The sequence below is a fragment of the Mastigoproctus giganteus genome, chromosome 2, assembly GCF_048544385.1.
Source record: "Mastigoproctus giganteus isolate SK-2022 chromosome 2, ASM4854438v1, whole genome shotgun sequence".
Lineage (NCBI taxonomy): Eukaryota > Metazoa > Arthropoda > Arachnida > Uropygi > Thelyphonidae > Mastigoproctus > Mastigoproctus giganteus.
Window position 1 is genome coordinate 190,550,202 of NC_143576.1, and position 24,191 is coordinate 190,574,392.

General features: G+C 37.3%; 1 protein-coding gene across 1 annotated transcript in view; it reads right to left on the reverse strand.

The window, feature by feature from the left end:
* Positions 1-24,191, reverse strand: part of unc79 (UNC-79 domain-containing protein) — a 1,082,710-nt gene that overhangs the window by 729,215 nt on the left and 329,304 nt on the right. The window contains exons 17-18 of the mRNA XM_090389680.1: positions 7,580-7,667; positions 3,903-3,991 (exon numbers count right to left, since the gene is read on the reverse strand). Of these exons, the coding sequence (XP_090245806.1) occupies positions 3,903-3,991; positions 7,580-7,667 (177 nt within the window). The remainder of the gene's footprint in view (positions 1-3,902; positions 3,992-7,579; positions 7,668-24,191) is intronic.

Consider the following 24,191-nt stretch of genomic DNA (forward strand, 5'->3'; position numbering starts at 1 on the left):
ATTACAGACCAACTTATAACTATTATATGATTCAGTGCTTTTCATCACCATTATTCTGTAACTATCCCGTGCTATCTTTTTTTTTTTTTTTTTGCTTTACTCTATTACACTAAACAGCTCCTTATTTATCTACCTCAGCATCCTCATTTTGCTACATTTTCTTAATGGTATATATGCATTTGTAGCTTCCATTAAGGTGGCTTTACCACAGTTTCCCAGCTGATACAGACTATGCAGTATCTTAGAATGTCATACTACCCTTTCTTAATTTAAGTATTGGTTAAGTAATTAAATGTGGGCATTAGCATTAGTAGTGGCAAAAGATGCAAGAAAGCAAGCTTATACAGCATCAGCAAAAAAAAAAAAAAAAAAAACTTCACATTTCAACTATCCATTCCCTCCAAATAGTTTGTCTAGTTCTTCCTTGAATTTATTTAAGCTATCAACTTTCACAACTAGAGATGGAAGTTTGTTTCAACATCACCCACTGGCTAAATGCAAACTTCTGCACATCTCTTCTGCAACTGTTCGTCCTCAATTTGAATTTATGCCCCTAATGCTCAGATTATTCACATTAGTGCCTAATCTGAGTAAGAGAAAAAATCCCATCAGGATTGAGCTTGCTCCTGATGTGTCCAGTGTGATGATATAAGGAATACAGAATTTGAGTTCAGTCAGTATGTATACAGAAAAGACAAAAATGCACATTTGTGTGTAACTTTGTTACAGCAGTACCTAAAAATTCCACCACAACTGTCTATATCTGTGTTGCTCATCTCTGCAAAGCCAGTTGTGTATGCTATTTTGGTTTGTGTGTTTAGTGACATGCTCCACTGTTGTCATATGACTTTTGTGATTTTTGCTGGCCTCTTAGGAAAAACCAACAAAAATCATCTATTGTGAAAAAAATTAAAACAATGTATGAGCCTCCTAACACAACCTTATGATTGAGTAGGAGAGGCCAGTAAAGGAAAGGATGAAGGGGTAGATAGAAGTGGGATATGGTAGAGAGGTATGCTAGAATAGGATAGTAGGCTATTCCTGAAAAAAATAAAATAATAAAATAAATAAATAAATAAAATAATACATAAGGTACAACATGGAAGGAAGGAATTGAACAGGAAAGATATCTCAGGGGGTATAAATTATGTTTAATGCTATTGAGATGGGGATGCAATGTCTGGGGATGATAGAAGAGACATTCTCCTTACTCATACTATACTCCCAAGTGGCAGTGACCATGCATCACCTAGGACTGTTACAGTCTCCCTTCCTGAAATTAAACTATTGGTTAAGTCATCGAATGCAGATATTATAGGAATATCAAAAACATGGTGCTACTATGAACAGGGGATGCAAAATTTGAATATGGTGAATTCAATGTGTACATTTCTGGATATGTACATATGTCTTTATGTGCAACTTTGTTATGGGGAGTACCTAAGGATTTCCTCAAACCCACTTTGTATCTTTGTGCAACTCCTAACTGGAAAGGATCACAGGTTTAATGTTGGAAAGGACACTATGCCCGTGAAGTTTGAATAGTATTATAATGCTTGTTTAAAAGTTTCTGCTAAAAGGGTATTACCATTGACACTGTCAATAGGTCTGTCTGCATTGATAGCTTGAGTGACTGAAGAACACGAATTGTATTTATTTTGGAAATGTTTCTGAAAGGAAAACAGTAATGAAAAAATAAAAACAGTACAGTAGATTGTCAAAATAACAGCACCCCAAATAATGAAACATTCGAGCTAACGGCACATTGAAATCGAATATTTACATACAGCACAGATGTCTTGCAGTGCCAAAAAAGGAAAATGGCAAGTCGCGTGATTACTGTATTTGTTTACATTCACCATTTTGAAAGTGAATTCTGTACTGATATCACGGATTATACTGCTGTTTTACATTTACTTTAAATTAAAAACCCCTCCTAAAGTTAATAAACCCTTTGTGCACAAAGAAGACACACCACTAAGACCAATTGTATCCTGCTGTGGATCACCGACTTACGAGCTGTCCAAGTTTGTCTTGAGACTTCTTTCTCCTCTAGTTGGCAAGACCACCTACACCGTCTCCAACAGTGTTGAGTTCATAGAAAGGATCCACTCTATATCCATCTCACAAGATCAGGTCATGGCTTCGTTCGATGTAATATCACTATTTACCTCCATCCCAGTGGAACTTGCCATCTCTTGTGCGAAACAACTCTTGGACAACGATGAAACCCTTAGCGACAGAACTAGGCTGATGCCTGATGACATTTCCGCCGCCCTCAGACTGTGCTTAACAGGGGGTGCAATCATGTTTAACGACTACCTCTACCAGCAGATACATGGCACAGCCATGGGTTCCCCTGTCAGCTCTGTCACAGCAAACATCGTGATGGAGGAGTTAGAGGGACGTGCGTTTACACACGCGCCAGATCACATCGCCTTTTGGTGTCGCTATGTAGACGATGTGTTCGTTGTCATCCCTAGAGACTCAGGTCAACGACTTCTAACCCACCTCAACTCACTATCGCCCTTCATAAAGTTTACGATTGAGCTGGAGTCGAACAACTCTATACCATACCTAGATACACTTGTCCGGCGCGAAGACACATGCTTGAAGACGACAGTTTATCGCAAACCTATGTGTGCTGGCCAATTTACCAACTTCGGGTCAGCACACACGCGGGGCCACCTCCTCTCCACTGCCCGAACCTTGTTAACTCGCGCCTGGACACACTCCAGCTCCGCAGATGAAAGACGCAAGGAGAGCACCAGAGTCAAAGTAGACCTTACGAGGTGTGGCTATCCCATCGACGTCCTTGACAGGTGTGATCTACAGGCACGCGACAACGTGACGAACAACAGCAATGCCAACAGGGTCGAGTCATCCATGAGGGCATTTATCCCATACTACCCCAACCTGTCACAACAGATCGGTAGAATCCTAAAATCATATGGGATAAAGTGCATCCAACTCCCAGGCAAGAAACTGCGTTCTCTTATCTCCAACGTAAAAACACCCGTCCCCACTCTTCTACAGAGTGGTTTGGTCTATCGCATCTCTTGCCGTGACTGCACCAGCTGCTACTTTGGAGAGACTGGACGTCGACTCGAGAAACGTCTCTCAGAACATAAAAGGGCGATCCGTTTGGCAGATGTAGAACACTCAGCTATCGCCGAGCATGTCTGGACAACCCGCCACGACATCGACCCACACCGCGATGTCGTGGTTGTGGACAGGTCCCACCATTACCTAAAGCGCACCTGGTTGGAATCGTTAAATATAAAATGCTCGGATGCCTCTTTGAACAGGAACAGTGGCTGCCAAGTTAACCCCATCACAGAGGCAGTAATTCTATCCATAGACAAACGCTGGCCACGTCACCACCATATGTCACAGCCACAAACATCAACAAACAATTAACCACGCGCCTCACGCACCATCCTGGCAGTGCACATCTCTATTCCAACTGCCATTCATGTATTCAATCTGAAGAAGGCTGCCTCCCAGCCGAAAGCTTATTAATTGTAACTCCAGTTTTGCTCTGAGAAACAGAATAAAATTTTTCATAGAACAGGGTGTAAGTAGGAGTGTATTAATGGCAGAATATAACATTGGATCATCAACATGTTTGTGTTTTTTTTGTGCAGTTTATAAAATTGCATTCTTTAATCTTTCTATTTCTTATTTAGCCTCATTATTTCTGCATTAAATATATTAAAAATAAAACTTTCTAGATAACAGAAAAATTGAAATAACAGCACCTTGAATCCCTGAAGGTGCCATTATTCTGAAAGTCTACTGTAATAATAATAAAAATCAGCTTTCCTAGGACACAAATACCTTGTCCTGCATGCAATATCTGGACCTGTCAAATTAACTCAAGCAAAAAAAAATAAAAATACCTTAGAAGAATTTTCATTTCTGAGAGTTCTTCTTCTGGAATCTCATGCCTGAATGCCTCCATCCAATGTGGCATAATATATTCCCAGACCTAAAGTTATAGAGGACAAACTTGTTTTATATGCATGTTTATTACATAGAAAAAAAAAATCCTTAGCTAACATCAAAAGATGTATGTAAGGGCAGCAAAATCAAAAATATGGCTACCTAATGAAATATATCTTAATTAGTTTTCAGACAGCCTTATGAGTGAGTTGATTTCATTGTTTTTCATATATCTTGTGATGCTAATTTGTGTTAATTATCTTCTTATTCAACAAAATTAATGTATATTCATCTTGATATTAAGCAGCAATTTAACCCCTTAGTAAATTAGCTTTTATGTTGCTTTAATTTCTTTTCTTTCTCAACTAAATATATTCTAATGTTTACCAATGATGCCATTAGAATTAGCATTAGTAGAGGCCAATGCAAGAAAGCAAGCGTTTTTGAAATGGGAGCGTTTTTTAAAAAAAAAAAAATGCTCCCATTTCAGCCCTCCGTTCATTCCAAATACCTGTCCGGCTCTGCCTTAAATTTATTTAGGCTATCAACTTCCACAACAAAAGATGGAAGTCTGTTCCACCAATCAACTACCCGCTGGCTAAAGGCAAACTTCCGCACATCTATCCTACAACTGTCTTTCCTCAATTTGAATTTATGCACTCTCAGGTGATTATTCTGAGCAAGAGGAAGAATCCCATCAGCATTGAGCATGCTCAAACCATTCAAGGCTTTATATGCCTCAATCAGATCACCTCGCAGGTGCCTAGTCTCCAGACACTGTAATTTGCAAAACTTAAGCCTTTCTTTGTAAGAGCAACCCTTTGTTCCATTTACTAATCTTGTTTCCCTTCTCTGTACTTGTTCCAACAGCTCTACATCCTTCTTAAAATGAGGACTCCAGACCTGTATACAGTACTCAAGGTGTGGCCTGACCATTGCCTTATACAAGGGGATAATCACCTTATCCCTGCTAGAAAAATTCCTGTATATCATTGGACATATTCTGTAACAGTCTATAACACAAAACCTAAACTATTAAATATATTATTTAAAGTATTAAATACTAGGCACTTTTCAACACAATCTCGTTAGGAGAAAAAGTTTTTTAAGATGGAGACTTTAGGTGAGGTTTCCCACTCTTTCACAACCAAGGGACTCTGTATATCTTTATCCCATCTATAAAGTGTATGTTTTAGAAATGAGGGGGAAGTATGAGGTGGAAAAGGTTTCCTATAGACATACAGTCACTGGATTCATATAAGCAATTAGATCTTTCAGTTCATCAAGGTTGTTACACAAGCCTGTACAGTTCCTATGCATAATTTTATACATTTCTTAGGCTTATTTGTAGTAGATTGATCTGACTGCTTTTTTGTGAGCAGTGGGATTCCCTCAGTTTTGTTTCATTTTTTCCTTTTTAGGAAAAATGGGACACATTCCATAGTGTCATTAGAGTGAAGTTCAGCAGAGTGTCATTATGTTCTGAAATATCATTTACTTCCATTTTCCAGTATCTGACAGATTTTTTTTAGAAATTTCAACATTATTTAGTTTTGTTGATTCATGTGTAATGGTAGGAGTGTTACAAGTCTTCCTGATCATGCATTTTTCAATACTGCTTTAATAGTGAGAAAGAGAGAGAGAGAGAGAAGTAAATTTCCACCATAATTCATTCTTTTGGAGGAGGGCATGCAACTCCTTTTCAGTACACAAATTAATAAAATGACAAGGGCAGCCTATTGCCACCAAGCATTCAATCTCTTCTTTTAATACTCTCTTCTATTCTAGTTTTTAGGCCTACCATGACAGTGCATTATCAACACTAAGTGCCAAACAGTTTTTAAAGAAATCCCACATGCTTTCAAATTGTTCAGAAGATGTCCAATGTAGTACCCTCTGTTGTTACCTTCTAACACTGACAGTGAGAGCAAGCTGCAACTGATTTGGTGATTTTTTTTAAATTATTATTTTTATTTCCAAAGGACACCATAATGGGATATAGCTTGGAAGCACTTTGATTACTGCTATCTGTAGCAATTAAAAATGGCCAATTTTTCAGAGCCAAAACTACTTGTTTTGGCCCTATATGTTTAATTTCACTAACAATGCCCATTGTTTTTGCTCCACGATAGTATTTTTTTTCTATTTTACTAATGGGAAACATATTTCTGAATGCATTAGCATGATCAGCGCAACTCAGAGGAAGATCGTGTTTTATGAAAAGAGATGCAAATAAACATTCAGCACATATGATATCATTGACACAATTAAATGCAACATCTATATTTGCATTTCCTTCTATATACTTTTCATGCCTATTTGTTTGGAAATGTCTGATTATATCACATTTCCTAATGTTTAAAATTGAAAAATCACATGTACATATGGCACACAAAGCATCTGACACTTCATCTCTAAGTTGTACTGAAACACCCAACAATCATCTCCAGTGACAATACAGTCAAGGAAATTAGGACTGTCTTGACAAGTCTGGATTAAGTTTTTCCATGATCACAATCTTCTTTGCTCCTTCTCATATGTGAGGCTGTGCAGCACTAATTTTGCACAGACCTTCCTTTTCCCTAAATATTCATGCAGAATTTGAAAAATTGTCTCCTTATTCATATCTGACTCATTAGCCATCATTCTGAGGGTCAAACAATGATCTCTTTCCACAATTTCCCAAACTTTTGCAACTCTGTCTTCATTTTGAGAGGTTGATGGATGCCCGCTTCTTGGGTCATCGCAAACATCCTCACGTTCACCTTAGAGCCACTAATACCATTCAAACACACCAACAATAGTTTTTACCATTTCATACATTTCTGTTGCAGATTTTCCCAGTTTAAAACAAAATTTTGTATTTGTTTGTTGCTGCATTGCAAAATCTTGACATGCACTGTTAGTAGCGTTAACAACCTGTCAGCCTACTGGATAATCTCTGTACCACCATCTGTCGGAGGAGGTTTGTAATTACAATATACCACTTCCATTTATTTTCAAACTCATCAAACATGAAGGCAACAGTACTAGTCCGGGATATTTATTGTCACACATAGAATGCCATAGAATACTGAGATGCCAAAGAAATATAATTTTACATTGTATTTCTTTGGCATCCTACTGAAAGACAGCATTAATTAGCTTCATACAATTACTATGAAATTACTGTACATAACAGAAAACAATGCTACTATTGCAAGTTTCTATTTTGAAATGTAGACTACCAATGTACTTCCAACAGCCAATTCGTTAATGAAAATAAGCAGAAATTTGCAAAAAATTTTAAAAAATCCAATTTTTAACATAGTTTTATTTATTTTATTATTAATTTTTGAAGTGAAAAAAGAAGATGGAGAAACACTTTGTCATAACTATATTATAAAGGTTAAATGAAGAAAGGTCAAATTGAGTAAAAAATATTCTCACAGATTCTTTATTATAAATTTAGAGAGTGGCAGCTATGCTTTTAGTATAAAATAATGAAAAATTTCAATAAGTAATTGTAGAATAAAAGTGCATTTCTTACTTTAACTATATAAAAAAAATAAATGTTTTAATAGAGTCAATAATAGTCATTAGGAATTCCATCACTGTTTATATTAAAATGCACATTTTAATTAAACTTACTTACCTCTGGGGTAATGATATCATATGGAACTAAGCATAAAAGTCGCTTGAAGCCTTCTTTTATTTGTATTGTACGAGAAGGCCAAGCATCCCTGTGAAATAACATAAAAAGCAAAATGAAATAAATTAAAATAACAATTATTTTATATATTATAAAAACTATAAACATTTTTAAATGCTAGTGCAATTCATTTCCTACTACAACAAAGTACAGCTTTTGGTAAAAAATAATAAAAAAATTAAACAAGTAATCATGGCTAAGCTTAAAGTCTACGTTTGCTGATGATATAAAGTTGACAGGTTGCTTAATGGCAAGGATCAGGATATGATACTGCATTAAGTTTCTAGAGAAACTAGGCTGAAGTGGCAATTGAGGTTTAACACTGATAAATACAAGGTACTGCATTTGGGTAATGGGAATCCCAGAATAACAAACCAATTGGGTGATACCACATTCAGGGTAGTAGAAAATTAAAAGACTTAGAGGTAATTGTACAGTCCAACCTGAGGTTCTCTGGGCAATGCATGCATGTAATGTAAACTGCCTCTTTTAGGCAACACTTCTGATTATACCTCAATTGTTAAGGCTTCTTAATACTCAATTAACAATTGCATCAGTTAAGCTTAACTATTATAACATATCAGGTTAAGCATAACTATTATAACATATCAGGTTAAGCATAACTATTATAACATATCAGGTTAAGCATAACTATTATAACATATCAGGTTAAGCATAACTATTAAGCATCTTAACTGATGCATTAATATGCTATATTAGTTTGTAATATAATATGTTTTTTTTTAGGCATATTAGTATATATACATAAGCACCTATTGTGTTCACCACATTTGTCTGTCTCTCTGCACATAACAACTTGACTCCCAGTGGATAGATTTCATGAAATTTTATATTTGTTTCAGAAAGAAAGATTTGTTGAGCCATCCCAAATTCATTAAAATTAGATACAGAGAACTCCAACAATCATTGCTTCTTTTTTCCATACAATTTGTATGGAAAAATATGAAATGAAGTTTTAATGCAGTACTGATAACTTTATATAGTCTGTACATGCTATCTGTATATTGTTATGTGAGACTCATGAATGTGGTGTTGCTTATAAACAGATACTAATATATATAGAGAAAAGATACTTAAAAGTATGTGGAAAAGAGCAATAAATATTATACAGTTGTAATTAAACTGAAAGGCTAACTTTCAAGAACTTAAAACTATAATTAGGTTCTATAAAGTTACAACCTTAGTAAATAATTGATAAGAAGATTTTAACTAAATTTTTGCTTCAGTTACTTAAAGAAAAAAAATTCAAATAATTCTAATTAAAAACAGAATGCATCTGAAACGTAGTGTATATGTACATTTATCTAACTTGTAATGGAAACATGTTATTAGATGTTTAGACATTACTTAATAAGAAAAAGTTAAATTGATATCACAATTTCAGCATCTGTTTCACTGATCCCTGGAAAGCTTTAAAGATCAATCATAGTCTCTCTCTCTCTCTCTCACTCACCTTTTCACACTTTCACATAAATGAAAGTATATTTCGCATATTACACTACAACAAAAAGTTGGATCAAGGCCAAATTTTCAATATATGTTCATAGGGAAACTGTCCTTAGTCCTTGTGAAAATTTCAGGCCCAGTTCGATTTAATAGGGCACAATACCCATCCACCTTCCCACTCCCACAAAAATTGACATAAACTTTCATGAAGCAGACTACCATGAAAGTGCTTAACTGTTGTTTGTTTTGTGTAAACGGAGGAGGCAATATCAATATATTACTCCACTGTGTCCCACCAATTGCAATTTTTTGCATAGTGAAATACTGTTTTTAATAAAATATGTAAGTTTTCCGCCAGCAAAAACCTTCACAAATATTACTATTTTGCCTACATGAGTACCATTAAGAAATCTTTGAAAAACTGTGGTACAGTTTGTGGCCCCACAGCTAATTTCAGTGTATTTGCATTGGAGGATGATATTACCATTGTGTCCAATACTGCCAAAAAAAAAAAGGCTCGAATGTTATTCTAACATCTAGTATGCATTGTGGTGGTAAAATGAAGCTTCAATATGAGAAAAAAATAAAATATCCAAAAAATTGTCACATTTTACAATTCTACAAGAGGCAAGGAGGGGGAAGAGCTGACATAGATGATCGAGTCAACATGAATCAGCATATGGTATTCTTACTAATATCATTTTCAAGTAATATTTCATAATAGCAATACATATACAGATAGTAATTGTGAAAAAGACTATTCATAATAAAAAATAAAAGTGTTTCATGTTGATGATTAAGCTTCACACCAGCCAGAAGATAAATAAATTCAATACTGTAACTAAAAACACTTTATTTACAATAAAATAAGTATAAAATATATATTTACAATAAAAATAAAAATATATAAATAACACTGATAAAATTTACTAAAAACCTAGAAATTAAAAGCAATAAAATTTGCTGTAGCTTTCGGAGGCAGCAGTCTCCTTCCTCAGCAGCATATATCTACTGTGCGGCACATCCTTAAATAGCAGATCCACGGCACACATCACATGGTTCCACGGTTGGAATTTTCCATTTGCGCACCGGGACTGGAAATGGCTCGGGAGCGCGCTAGCTGAAACCGATCATCACGTCCAAGAATAACGGTTTCCAGGAGGGGGTGTAGACGTACACCCCTATCCCTATTAATAGTATTGCTAGCTGCCCCAATACGTAAACTCTTAAGCCATTTAAGGTCCCAGAACCCCTGTGCATGATCTGTGATGACAGCATCCTCCTGGGAAATTTGATGTTGTTTCTCCCAGAAATGTTCAGCCACAGCAGACTGCCCATAATTTGCGGACTTTATTATGTTTGCATGCTCCCCCAGCCGGTCTTTCGATCGCCGCCCCATCTCACCCACATAACACCCCACAATCCGGGCATTTGATTTCGTACACCACCCCACTGCTGGCTTCTTTGGATATGGGGGGTCTTTTACTCGAGATATCGCTGTGTGCAACCTCCGACCTGGGAGTTGCACACAGTGTATCTTTCGTACACCACCCCACTGCTGGCTTCTTTGGATATGGGGTCTTTTACTCGAGATATTGCTGTGTGCAACCTCCGACCTGGGAGTTGCGCACAGCCTATAAAAGTGTTTCTCCAACAACTGGGCACACAAAAAATATATCATCATCTATTTTAGTATTTGAGTCTAACAGACTTTTCAAACAGTGAATATCACAACCTTGAATAAAAAAGAGGATGAATTACATGTTACTATTTCATGTTTATGATATCTGTTATATGTACAAGAAGAATTAATAGTAATTTTTTTATTACTGAAATACATTAATTTCAAAGTATTTTTAATACAGGCTTAACTTGTTATGATAGAAAAATGTTATATATATGGAATGTTTCTGTTTTATGTTACAAACATTTTTATTAATAAATGTTTTTTTTTGTTATAACTAATGAGTATTTTTATTGGCCAAAACACAACATTTAAAAAATTTTGATTTATTATTAAAAAATAAAGATATAAAATTAATAAGCATTGAATTATGCTAGTAAAACATCAAGTATTAGTTCATTCCAAACATAATTAAAAAAACTGAATACTTTTTCAAATATTAAAGTCTGAGTCCTGGAAGGCAAAATAATATTTATCTAATAAAATAGGGCAATATTGGAATAACCCTTTTCCATGTCAGATCACCATTCTTCATTGCATTCATAATATTTAATCCTTTCAAAACTTTTTTTTCGGGGTTTCTATTTAGGTCTGTTGTTTTGATACCCTGGCCAAAGGTTCTTCTCTGATAATTCTCAGAAAAACATAGGTGGAATAGGACTACAGCATGTCCCAAGGACTAAAGTTGATGACATTACAGAACAAATATTGTCTTTTCATGATATCATTCACACATTGGTACTAACAACATTAGTACCAATGTGTGAATGATATAGGTACTAATGTTGTTAAGAGTAGGAGATATGGCAATTTATTTAACAAGTACAGGAACTCCCTGACTTACGTAAGGGTTGCATTCTGCAGAAAGCTACATAAGTCGGAATTTCTCCCATGCTTGTGCAGCACTTGCAACTGTGTTCACTGATTGATGGAATCAAAAAAGAAATGTTCGATGAACATGTAAATAGAATTATTTATTGTATTTATTAAATTTTTTATCTCATGCGCAGAAAAAATTACAAAAGCATGCAATTTAAAAAATTTTCAAAATTATAAAATTACAAAAAAAGGGAGGAGACAGGCATAATTCAGAAGTTTTACCTCTTGAGCATCGTTGCCAGAATTGATGTCTTCAGCTGATAAGTACAGGGCTGCGGAGGTCGAGGGCTGTGGAAATTTAGAAGGGATTGGCAGCTCAACCTTACGAAAAAACATATTAATGGATGACTGGACGGTGGCTTTTTATTTTCATCATAGATTTCTTTCTAGCAAGCAAGCATATCATTCACCCATCTGTTAACGTTTAAGAATCATTCGCTGTCAGGATCCATCTTCTCAAACCTTGCCATTGCCATCTCTCTCTCTGGTGATGAAGCATTTTGGCTCCTCATTTGGTTCATCTTGAGCTATATCAGCATTTTCTTCTTTCACTACAGCTGCCTGCAAGTCAATAAGTTCTTCGTTAGATGATTCCTTCTCTTCTTCCTGTATTAACTCATCCACGACTTTGGCATCAACCTCCAACTGAAGTAGCTCTGCAACCTTTAAAATCTTATTTGTAAACTCTTCATATGATTCATCTTTTTCAAATCCTTCGATACCTTTTATATGCTGTGGGCACATTTCCTTCCATGCACCAACTTTTAGTAATTTCCGCACAGGCCTTATTAATGTTTAAGATGGCATGGTAAATATTGTAAGATTTCCAAAAGTCTCTTAACGCAAAATTTTTCTCACCATCTACTGAGACAATGCCTGAGCAAATGTTGTGAATAAATAGTATGCTTTTAAATTCAAAATAACATCCTGATCCATAGGTTGGATGAGTGAAGTTGTGTTTGGAGGTAGAAATATGACTCTCATGTTCGAATTGAAATCATCTAGATGCATAGGATGTCCAGGAGCATTATCTAAGAGAAGCGAAATCTTGAAAGGAACGTCATTGGCTTTACAATATTTTTCAACCTTGGGAATGAAGCAGCATTTAAACAGCAGATCGAAAATGCACAGGTACAGTGGCTTTATTGATGCTCTTAAATGCATGAGGATTTGCGGAATGGTACAAAAGCAAAGGTTTTAATCTGAAATCTCCCGATGCATTAGCCCGAAGCAAGAGCGTGGCCCTATCTTTTGACGCCTTGAAACATGGCATTGTATTTTCCTCTTTGGCAATGTATGTTCAATCCAGCATTTTTTTCCAATACAGAGAAGTCTCGTCAACATTAAAAATTTGCTGTGTTGAATAGCCGCCTTCATCAATAATTTTTTCCAACACATCACAAAATTTTTCTACAGCTGCAGAATCAGCACTGGCGACTTCACCGCATACTCAGAATCAGCACTGGCGATAACTCAGTGTTGTTATGGGCCTATATGAGAGCTTGAAGGACAGGGTGGATGCCCTCGAAGGATCTAAACTGAGGGGCCCATCAAGCTCTCAGCTGCCCACATCAATGCCAGAGCTTGCACTTGGTCATCATGCAACACAGCGGCAACCCCCAAAGCAGAATGCACTGGTCCCACAGGAACTAGTAGTTGTTGGTGACTCTATTGTCAGGGAAATGGGGAACATGCTTTGTAAAAAGGACCAGGGTATGTCTGCCAGGGGCAAAGGTTGATGACGTTGTAGAGCGGATATCATATTTTAAGGGCACAAAAGGTGATATAGTTGTACACGTTGGCAATAATGATATTAAGAGTAGGAGACCGGTAGAATTACTTAACAAGTACAGGTCCTGGAAAGATTGTGCAAGGCTCAAGGGGTAGAATTTTTTCGGTCGGGTTTTTTTTTTCTTTTTAGGAGCATTAGGGAATATGGGGTTGTTATTCCCTGACCTTTCCGCATCCTCCGTATTTGGTGGCAACGGGCTTGAACTCCGGTCTAATCAAGAAGCGTGTGCTACGCACTGCTACTCTTTCCCACCTGGCTATGGAGGTGCCCTTCAGCCTGGTCTGCACTTGTTAACAGGAGAGACTGCTTTTACAGGGATGGGATACACATAAATAGAAAGGGTGCAAGAATATTTGCTGATGCTATTGATGCAGTGTTAGGTGGGTCGGAAAACTGCTAGCTTGGGGGGGGATACAAGGACTAATAGATTAACAGCAGCCACTGGCAGAGGTGAAAGTGATTCTTGCACTGCTTCTATTGGAATGAACAGAAGTCTGGAAAACAAGATGCAGGATATTTCAGAGACTGCTGGGAGTCATTGCGGTACAAGTAAACACATGGGCTGTGTTAGGGTAGCTAAGAATAGGAACAGGTGCATGTATACTTGCATGTACACTAGGAGTTTGGTAAATAAATTTGATGAATTTGAGGTATTGCTCAAAGCATCAAAGGCGGATATTGTTGGTATATCAGAGACGTGGTGTCACACAGATATAAGGAATGCAGAACTGGATTTTGGGGAGTAAAATGTCTACAGAAAGGATAGAGAGGATAGGAAGGGAGGAGGGGTTATGCTATTAGTTAAGAAACACATAAAATCCAAGGAAGTGAAGCCAGTCGACATCGCTGGACAGTGCAGTGTCGAGTCAGTTTTGTGTGACATAAGCATTGGGAGATCAAAATTGAGAGCAGGAGTGTGCTATAGGCCTAATGACTCTGATGAGTTTAATGAGAAACTGTACAGGGAAATAGAGAGGGCCAGTAAATCACAGTCTCATAATAGGGGATTTTAATTTCCCAGATATTGACTGGAATTTGTGGGTTGGTCACTCACACATTAGCAAGGCTTTTGTGGATTTATTAGATGATTGTTTTCTACATCAGCATGTTCGGGAGGCAACTAGAGGGAGTAATACTCTTGATTTATTTAACAGTAGTGATTCTTCATCCATTAAGAATCTGCAGATAAAGGAACCACTAGGTGACAGTGATCACAGTGTGCTGAAGTGGGATTTACTCAAAGAGGTAACTACCATCAGGGGTAAAGGGAAGGGTTATTGCTTTCGTAAAGGCGACTAAGATGGTCTGAGACAGTATTTAAATACTATACAGTGGGACCAACTGATGATGTTATCAACAGCAAATTCAAAATGGGAAGCATTCAAAGAATTTATCTTGGAAGCTACTAGGCTTTACATACCAACTAAGAAATATTGTTCAAGGTTTAGGCCTAAATGGATATCAGAAGAACTAATGAGACAGATGGCAGAGAAGAAAAATGCATGGGATACATATAAATTAACACGTGACACAGAAGCCTTTGATAGATATAAGTTGATCTGTAACCAAGTTACAAAGGAGGTTAGGCAGGCAAAGGCAGATTACGAGAAATCTTTGGCAAGGGATGCAAAGAAAAACAGCAAAGAGTTCTTTACTTATGTAAGGGGATGAATCAGATTGGTCCACCTGATATCTTTGGTTCAACTGTTGGTGATCCTGATCAGGTAGCTAACAAACTAAATGAATATTTTGCATCGACATTCACACATGAGGAGTTATTCAGTGAGGGGAATGCCAGAGGTGTATTCAACCCTGTCAGTAAGCTACATAATCTTGAAATAACTGAGAGTAAAGTGGAGGGGAAATTGTTGAAGTTAAACACAAGAAATGTGCCTGGGGTGGATGGGATCTATCCAGTTATATTAAAGGAGGCAGCAAAGGAAGTAAGCAAACCCTTAGCAATAATTATGAGAGCTTCCTTGGACTCAGGGGAGGTACCCATAGACTGGAGATGTGCAAATGTGACCCCAATTCACAAAGGAGGATCAAAAGCTGGCACAAGTAAATATAGACCTGTGAGTTTAACTTCTGTTCCAGGAAAATTAATGGTGGCACTGGTTAAAGAAGCAGTGCAGGATCATCTAGACAAGACTTAAGTTATAGCTCGGACACAGCATGGTTTTGTTAAGGGGAAGTCTTGCCTGACCAATTTGATTGGATACTATGATGCAGTCACAAAAGAGCTGGTTGCAGGGTTGGTTGGTTGGTTAGTTTTGATTTTATTGGCGCATTAGCTACTAAGGCTATAATGCGCCAGGACCAGCTGGATGCAGGGAATAACTTTGATATTATATACTTGGATCTTAGAAAGGCTTTTGATAGTGTTGCACATGGAAGACTGCTGCACAAATTGGAGCAGTGTGGCATTGGACGCAAATTGATGCTATAAATTTGCTACATAATCTTGTAATAAAGGGGTGGTTGAGGGGGAGAAGACAGAGAGTGGTAATCAACGGACACTGCTCATCGTGGACTAATGTTATTAGTGGAGTCCCTCAGGGTTCAGTGTTGGGTCCATTATTTTTTTCTGTATTTATAAATAATATTGATGATGGTATATCAAGCTTAATGTCCAAGTTTGCAGACGATACAAAGGTTGGCAGGGTTGTTAAGGACACTACTGACGCTATGCTGCTGCAACAGGATCTGGAAAGGTTGAGCAGATGGGCTGAGAGGTGGCAAATGAAGTTTAACACTGACAAATGTAAAGTACTACATATGGCAAACAGCAACCCCAGAGCAATGTATCAACTCTGTGGTACTACACTGACAGTGGTAGAGAATGAACAGGACCTGGGGTAATTGTGCAGGCAGATATGAAGTTCTCAGAGCAGTGCAGAAAGGCTGCAAGAGTAGCTCATGGTGTCTTATCAATGATATACAGGAATTTTTCTAGCAGGGATAAGGAGGTGATTATTCCCTTGTATAAGGCAATGGTCAGGCCAAACCTTGAGTACTGTATACAGGTGTGGAGGCCTCATTTCAAGAAGGATGTAGAGCTGCTGGAACGAGTATAAAGAAGAGCAATAAGATTAGTGAATGGAACAAAGGGTTGCTCTTACAAAGAAAGGCTTAAGTTTTGCAAATTACAGTGTCTGGAGACTAGGCACCGGCGAGGTGATCTGATAGAGGTGTACAAAGCCTTGAATGGTTTGAGCATGCTCAATGCTGATGGGATTCTTCCTCTTGCTCAGAATAATCACCTGAGAGGGCATAAATTCAAATTGAGGAAAGACAGATGTAGGATAGATGTGCGGAAATTTGCCTTTAGCCAACGGGTAGTTGGCTGGTGGAACAGACTTCCATCCCTTGTCGTGGAAGTTGATAGCCTAAATAAGTTTAAGGCTCAGCTGGACAGGTATTTTGAATGAACGGAGGAGTGAAGTGGATGTGTTTTTTTTTTTTTTTTTTTTTTTTTATTTGGCTGATGCTGCATAAGCTTGCTTTCTTGCATCATATGCCTCTATTAATGCTAATGCTACTTTAACGTTGTGGAAACCAGTGCGATGCTTGAACCTATTAAACCACTCGTTGCTTGCCACAAACATTCGTTGGGGTTTCCCGTACTTACCTTAATATCTTCATAAATACTTTTTGCTTTTGCTTGAATGGTCATTAGACTCAGGGGGCACTCGCTTATGAATCTGATTTTCCATCCATATTATTAATAGCTGTTCCATCTTCGAGATAGCACCTGAACACTGTTTTGTGATTACTGTTGATCTTAAATGCATTGATCCTTTGAGATGGTCTTTTATACGTGCACTGTCCTTTATAATAGTATTCACCGTTGATGCAGTGAGACCTAATTCCCTTGCAATAGATGACAAACTTTGTCCTGCTTTGTACTTCTTAATCATTTCATCTTCATTTGAAAATCAATTTTGTTTCATTTCTTGGCACTACCACCACTTGCAGGTGGTCGCTTTCCCTTCATCATTATAATATGTAAATAGGAATGAAGAGAAGTTTCTGAAAATTTGGTTTTTACACGATGAAGATTTCAGTGAAGGAGAACACATTTCACCATAACAGCGTAAAAACCCACACAATTGCAGTTATAGGTATTATTGCAAATGCAATAAGATCGAGTTTACTAAACATTCATAATTAGATGCTCTAACAGAAAAGCCCAATAAACCGGATAGTGAAATTGTTTTTATTTTTTTATGGTCGTGACCTCCAGAAACATATCACAGAGGCATTCAAAACTGATTCTTATAACGGGAACATATGATAACGATGAAAGAGTAGTGCAATTGGCATTATAAATATGACCTTTAGAGAGATAAATAGCTTAGTAATATAGAAAAATTTTCAAATTCCAAGGACTTGGAATGAATTACAAAAAAAAAAAACATAATGTGTTATTGGGTTCACATTACAGCAGGCCCCCATTATAACGCGGTTTGCTTTACGCTGATTCGCTATAACACTGTTCTTATATTATAACCCGTATCTGACTATAACGCTGTCACAGATCACTATAACGCTCTTTTACAGATTGCATTTTTGGCATATTTAACGAAATCGTTTCATTTTATGGAGTCGATAGCTTGAAAATGAATACCAAAACAGCATTAAAACGTTTCCCACGCCGACTTGAGAAATTTTCCCACGCTCAGTGAAATTTTCTCGCACGCTAAATTAATTCCAATACAGTGACTTGTTACATAGTTCAGAGATCAACATTTAAAAAAATGATCAAGTATATTGCTTGTAATATTTGCGTTATATGCATTTATCCGAAGTCTAGTCATCACTCAGTACAGTATTAGACATTGTGCGTAATGGACAGTTTACTTGAACATTGTATCGTAATTAATTTTGGGTTTGCCAAGCCCATACGCACCAGATGTGAGCCCCAGGGGCTCACATCTGGTGCGTATGGGCTTGGCAAACCCAGGATCCTGAGCTGGATATCATCATCCTTCTCTTTCTTGGTGATTCCTTTCTACTTCTCTCTCTTAGGGTAGTTCAGAAATTTTTTTTTTGGCTGGTGCAGCATAAGCCGCAGGCTACCTTGCACCATATGGCTAATAATAATAAAAATAATAATAATAATGCAACCAACGCAGTTACATTTTCAAATAGTTAATAATGGTGGATAAGAATGAAAAAGCAACAACGTCTGGGTGCAGTAAGAAGACTATAAATGTAAGGAAAAGACTGAATTTGAAAATTAAATTAGACATTTTGAAGCGAACCGATTCCGGTCAAAGACAAGCGGATGTGTGCCATAATTTAGGACTTGCAAGTTTAACTGTAAGAACAATTATAAAAAAAAAAAAAGAATTAATTTTAGCAGCGGGAAAGATAGCTGTTCCACTGCAAGCAACTAGGGCTAAGCCGGCTATTAGGATTGAAATGGAAAGACTAACTATTTTTATTGAAGATAATATCCAATGCAGAATTCAGTTAAGTTAAATATAATAAAAAAAAAAAAAAAAAAAGAGAGAGAGAGAGAGAGAGAGATTAGCCAATATAATGATCTGAAGAAAACTCACCTAAAAAAAAAAAAAAAAAATGTGGAACCATTTAAAACTGGTAAGGGCTGGTTGAACAGATTTAAAATGCAGGGAGAAGCCGCAAGTGCAGATCAAGGAGCCGAAACTTTCAAAAAAGAACTTGTTAAAATTATTGAAGAGGAGTATTATGTGTTATACTTCTCAACAAGTTTTTAACATAGATGAAGCAGGACTTTTGTGGAAATGAATGCCTAAAAGAAGTTTCATATTGAAAGAAGAAAAAAACATGCCAGATTTCAAAGCGATGAAGGATCGGTTGACTTTATTGTTGGGTGGTAACGCTGCAGGAGATTTAAAATTAATACCCCTTTTGGTTAATTTGGAAGAGGGCCAAAATCGACACATTTTTCATGATTAAATTTATCAATTAAATTAAATTAAATCAATTTATCAATAATTAAATTCATGATTTTAATTGGAATTTTAAGTTTAATTTTGATACGTAAGTAGTTACCACATAATTATATACCTATGCAATGCAGAATATTTTATATGTACAAATATTTGAATATTAAATAGTTTGACCGATATTTGTGCATCTTTTCACTACCGTTTACTATTGATTACGAAATATCCTATGGCACCGATCGCAACTCACAAATACATATGTTACCATATGGGAATGCAGCACTCGCTTAGCACGGATTCACTTAACACTCTGTTTTTCCGGAACGAATTATCAGCATTAAGCGGGGGTCACCTGTACAATATTTTCATGATACCTCCATTTATTTCCACGATTTTTTTAAGTTTGCACCGATCCACAAAAACTTACGTAAAGTCGAATTTCCATAAGTCAAGTATTACGTAAGTCGGGGAGTTCCTGTATAGGGCAATGTTAACAAAAAACCACAAGTCAGGAACTAATTCAAAATTTGAAAGTGTCTGCAACTCTGGCCTGACATGATACAAGGGAGTACATGATGAAGGCTTTGTCAATAAATTCAGTGCTTAAGAGACTGTGAAAGACTCTTAGCATAGAAATTTCTCAGCATACTGTACTTTTTAACAGGAGAGGCTGTTTTAACAAGGATAGCATATACTTAAGAGGTGCAAGAATGTTTGCTGATGCTATCAAGGAAATTTTAGGTGGGTTGGAAAACTGGTAGCCTAACCTGAATATCTTGAAACTTTTCCCACCTTATCTTCAGTCAGCATTTCCAAGGGCAACCTAAAATCTGTCATTAACACTTTGAGAAATGTGTCCGGAGTGAGGCCTCATGGAAATTCAGATTATGCTTTAATGGGTATAACTGCTACTCCCTTTATTTTGGATTTGCTTTATCATTTCTTTGTCACTTCACTGGATTAAACTTTTCTTCTTGAATCCCTAAAGCGACATATAATAAAGTCAAAAACAACATTGGTGTCTGTTCTAATTCCAGGTCTATTTCTGTCTACCCTTCCCTATTTAAGGTAATTGTAAAGTTATTGTAATGGTATTTCTAGCCATTGCACCAACTTCTGCAAAATGCATATTAGCAGTGCAAGATTCACTTTCACCTCTGCTTTTTGCAGTTACTCAATTAGTTGGTGTGTCGTCCCAGGATCAGAAAACTACTTGCCTGTGGGAATACACAGACGAACAGATTAGCAGCAGCTGGAAGCAATGGGGGAGCGACTCTTGCATTACTTCTGTTTGAACCATACGGCAGCCTACAAAGTAAGATGTTTGAGATTATAGGACCTGCTGGGGGTCTTCCCAAAGCAAGCAAATACGTGGGCTGTGTTAGCATCAGTAGAGGCATAAGGTGCAAGAAATCAAGCTTATATAGCAACTAGTTATTGTTGGTGGCGCTATCGTCAGGGAGACGGGGAATATATTATGCAAAAAGGATAGATAGAAGAGGACTAGGGTATGTCTGCCAGGAGCAAAAGTAGATGACATTGTAGAGCAGATATCTTTTAAGGGCACAAAATGTGAAATTGTTGTACACACATTGGCACTAATGATATTAAGAGTAAGAGAGCTTCAGATTTAATTAACAAGTACAGGACAATGTTGAAAAAAAGTCGCAAGCTAGGGTTGAATTTGAAAGTGTCTGCAATTTTACCCATACATGATAGGATAGGAGGGATTATATGAGAGCCCTGTCAATCAATTCGGCCCTGCTAAGATTGTACAAGGCTCATGGGGTAGAATTTTTTTCAGTGTGGTCTGTGCTTGCTAACAGGACAGACTGCTTCTACAGGGATGGGATACACTTAAATAGAAAGGACACAAGGATATTTGCTGATCATATCGAGGCAGTGTTAGGTGGGTCGGAAAACAGCTAGCTTGAGGGGATTCACAGACTAAAAGATTAACAGTAGCCGCAGGCAGAGGCAAAAGTGATTCATACACTGCTTCTATTGTAATGAGTAGCAGCCTAGAGAGAAAGTTTCTGAGGATTTCTAGAGCTGCTGGGAGTCATCAAGGAACAAGTAAATACATGCACTTTCTTAGGGTAACTAAGAGTATGAAGAGGTGTATGTATACTTACACATAAACCAATACTAGAAGTATAGTAAATAAATTTCATGAATTTAAAGTGCTGATCAAGGCATTAAAGACAGATATTGTTGGGATATCAGAGACATGGTGTCACACAGATATCAGGAGTGCAGAATTGGAATTTGGGGAGTACAATGTGTACAGAAAGGATAGACAGGGCAGGAAGTGAGGAGGGGTTATGCTGTTAGTTAAGAAACACATAAAATCTATGGAAGTGCATCCAGTTGACATGGGTGAACAGTGCAATGTTGAATCAGTTTGGTGTGACATAAACACTGAGAAAGGGAAAATGACAGTAGGAGTATATTCTAGGCCTAATGACTTTGATGAGTACAACAAACAATTGTGCAGAGAAATAGAGTGGGCGAGTAAATCAGAATGTCTTGTAATGGGGAATTTTAACTTTCCACATATATTGACTGGAACTTGTCGTTTGGTCACTAACATGCTAGCAAGAATTTTGTGGATTTATTGGAGGATTGTTTTCTACAGCAACATGTTCATGGGGCAACCAGAGGAGGTAATACTCTTGATCTGATTATCAGCAGTGATGACTCATGCATTAGGTATTTGCAGATAAAGGAACCACTAGGTGACAGTGATCACAGTCTACTGATGTGGGATTTACTTAAAGATGTAACTACAATAACGGATAAAGGGAAGGGCTTTTATTTTCATAAAGGTGACTACAGTGGTCTCAGGCTGTTTTTGAATTCTATACAGTGGGATCAACTGATGATGTTAAAAACAGTTAATTCTAAATGGTAAGCCTTCAGGGAATTAATCTTGGAAGTGACTAGGCTTTTCATACCAACTAAGTAAGAAATACCGTTCGCGATTTAGGCTGATTATGAGAAATCCTTGGTAAAAGATGTAAAGAAAAACAACAAAGACTTCTTTACTTATGAAGGAAGGGGATGAATCAGATTGGTCCACTTGATGTTGGTGGTTCGACTGTTGATGATCCTGCTCAGATAGCTGACAGACAAAATGAGTATTTTGCATCTACATTCACATATGAGGAATTCTGAAAGGAAGGAGAGGACAGAAGTTTACTAAACTCTAACAGGGAATTCAGATTATGCTGTATTCCCTGATTAGACAAGACTTTCCCTTAACAAACCCAAGCTGTGTCTGAACTATTACCGCAGTCTTGTCTAGGTGATGCTGCATTACATCCAGTGATATATATAACAGGGAATAAATGATTTTGTAATAACGGAGAGCAAATTGGAGGTGAAATTTTTGAAGGAAAAAAATAAAAAAGGCAACTGGGGTAGATGGAATCTATACAGTTATATTGAAGGAGGCAGCGAGGGAAGTAAGCAAACCTTTAGCCATAATTATGAGAGCATCCTTAGATTCAGGGGAGGTCCCCATAGACTGGAGATGTGTAAATGTATCCCCAGTTCACAAAGTGAGTTCAAAGGGTGACACAAATAATTATAGACCTGTTAGTTTAACTTGTGTTACGGGGAAAATAATGGAGTGACTGGATGTAATGCAGGATCACCTAGACAAGACTGCAGTAATAGTTCAGACACAGCATGGGTTTGTTAAGGGAAAGTCTTGTCTAACCAATTTGATTGGATACTATGATGTGGTCACAAAGGAACTGGATGCAAAAAATAATTTTGATATCATATATTTTGATTTCAACAAAGCTTTTGATACTGGTGCACATGGAAGACTGCTGTATAAATTGGAGCGGAACGGCGTTAAGGATGAGTTGCTGCAATGGATAAAGAGATGGTTTAGTGGGAGACCTCAAAGAGTGGTAATAAATGGGCACTGCTCTATGTGGATTATTGTTATTAGTGGAGTCCCACAGGGTACGGTGCTGGGCCCAATGTTGTTTTGTGTATTTATTAATGATATTGATTAGGGTATATCAGACTTAATGTCCAAGTTTGCAGATAATACAAAGGTCGGCGGGGTTGTTAATGATAGTAAAGACAGTATGCTACTGCAACAGGATCTAGAAAAGTTATGTAGATGGGCTGAGAAGTAGCAACTGAAGTTTAATATTGAAAAATGCAAAGTACTGCATATGGGTAGCAGTAACCCAACAGAAAAGTACCAACTGTGTGGTACTACACTGAAGGAGGTGGAGAATGAAAAAGACCTGGTGGTAATTGTGCAGTCGGATATGAAGTTCTCTAAGCAGTGCAGACGGGCTGCCAGAGTGGGTCATCTAGTTTTGTCAATGATATATAGGAATTTTGCTAGAAGAGACAAGGAGGTGATTATAACTTTGTATAAGACAATGGTCAGGTCACACCTTGAATATTGCGTACAGGTCTGGAGGCCTCATTTTAGGATGGATGTAGAGTTGCTAGAACGAGTACGGAGAACAGCAACAAGATTGGTGAGAGGAACAATGGGGTTCTCTTACCAGGAGAGGCTTAAATTCAGTAAGTTGCAGCATCTGGAGACTAGGCACCTGTGAGGTGATCTGATTGAGGTGTACAAGGTCTTGAATGGTTTGAACAGGCTCAATCCTGATGGGATACTGCCACTTGCTGAGATTGAGCACCTTAGGGGGGATAGAATGAAATTGAGGAAAGACAGTTATAGAATAGATGTGCAGAAGTTTGCCTTTAGCCAGCAGGTAGGTGATTGCTGGAACAGACTTCTATTTGTTGTTGTGG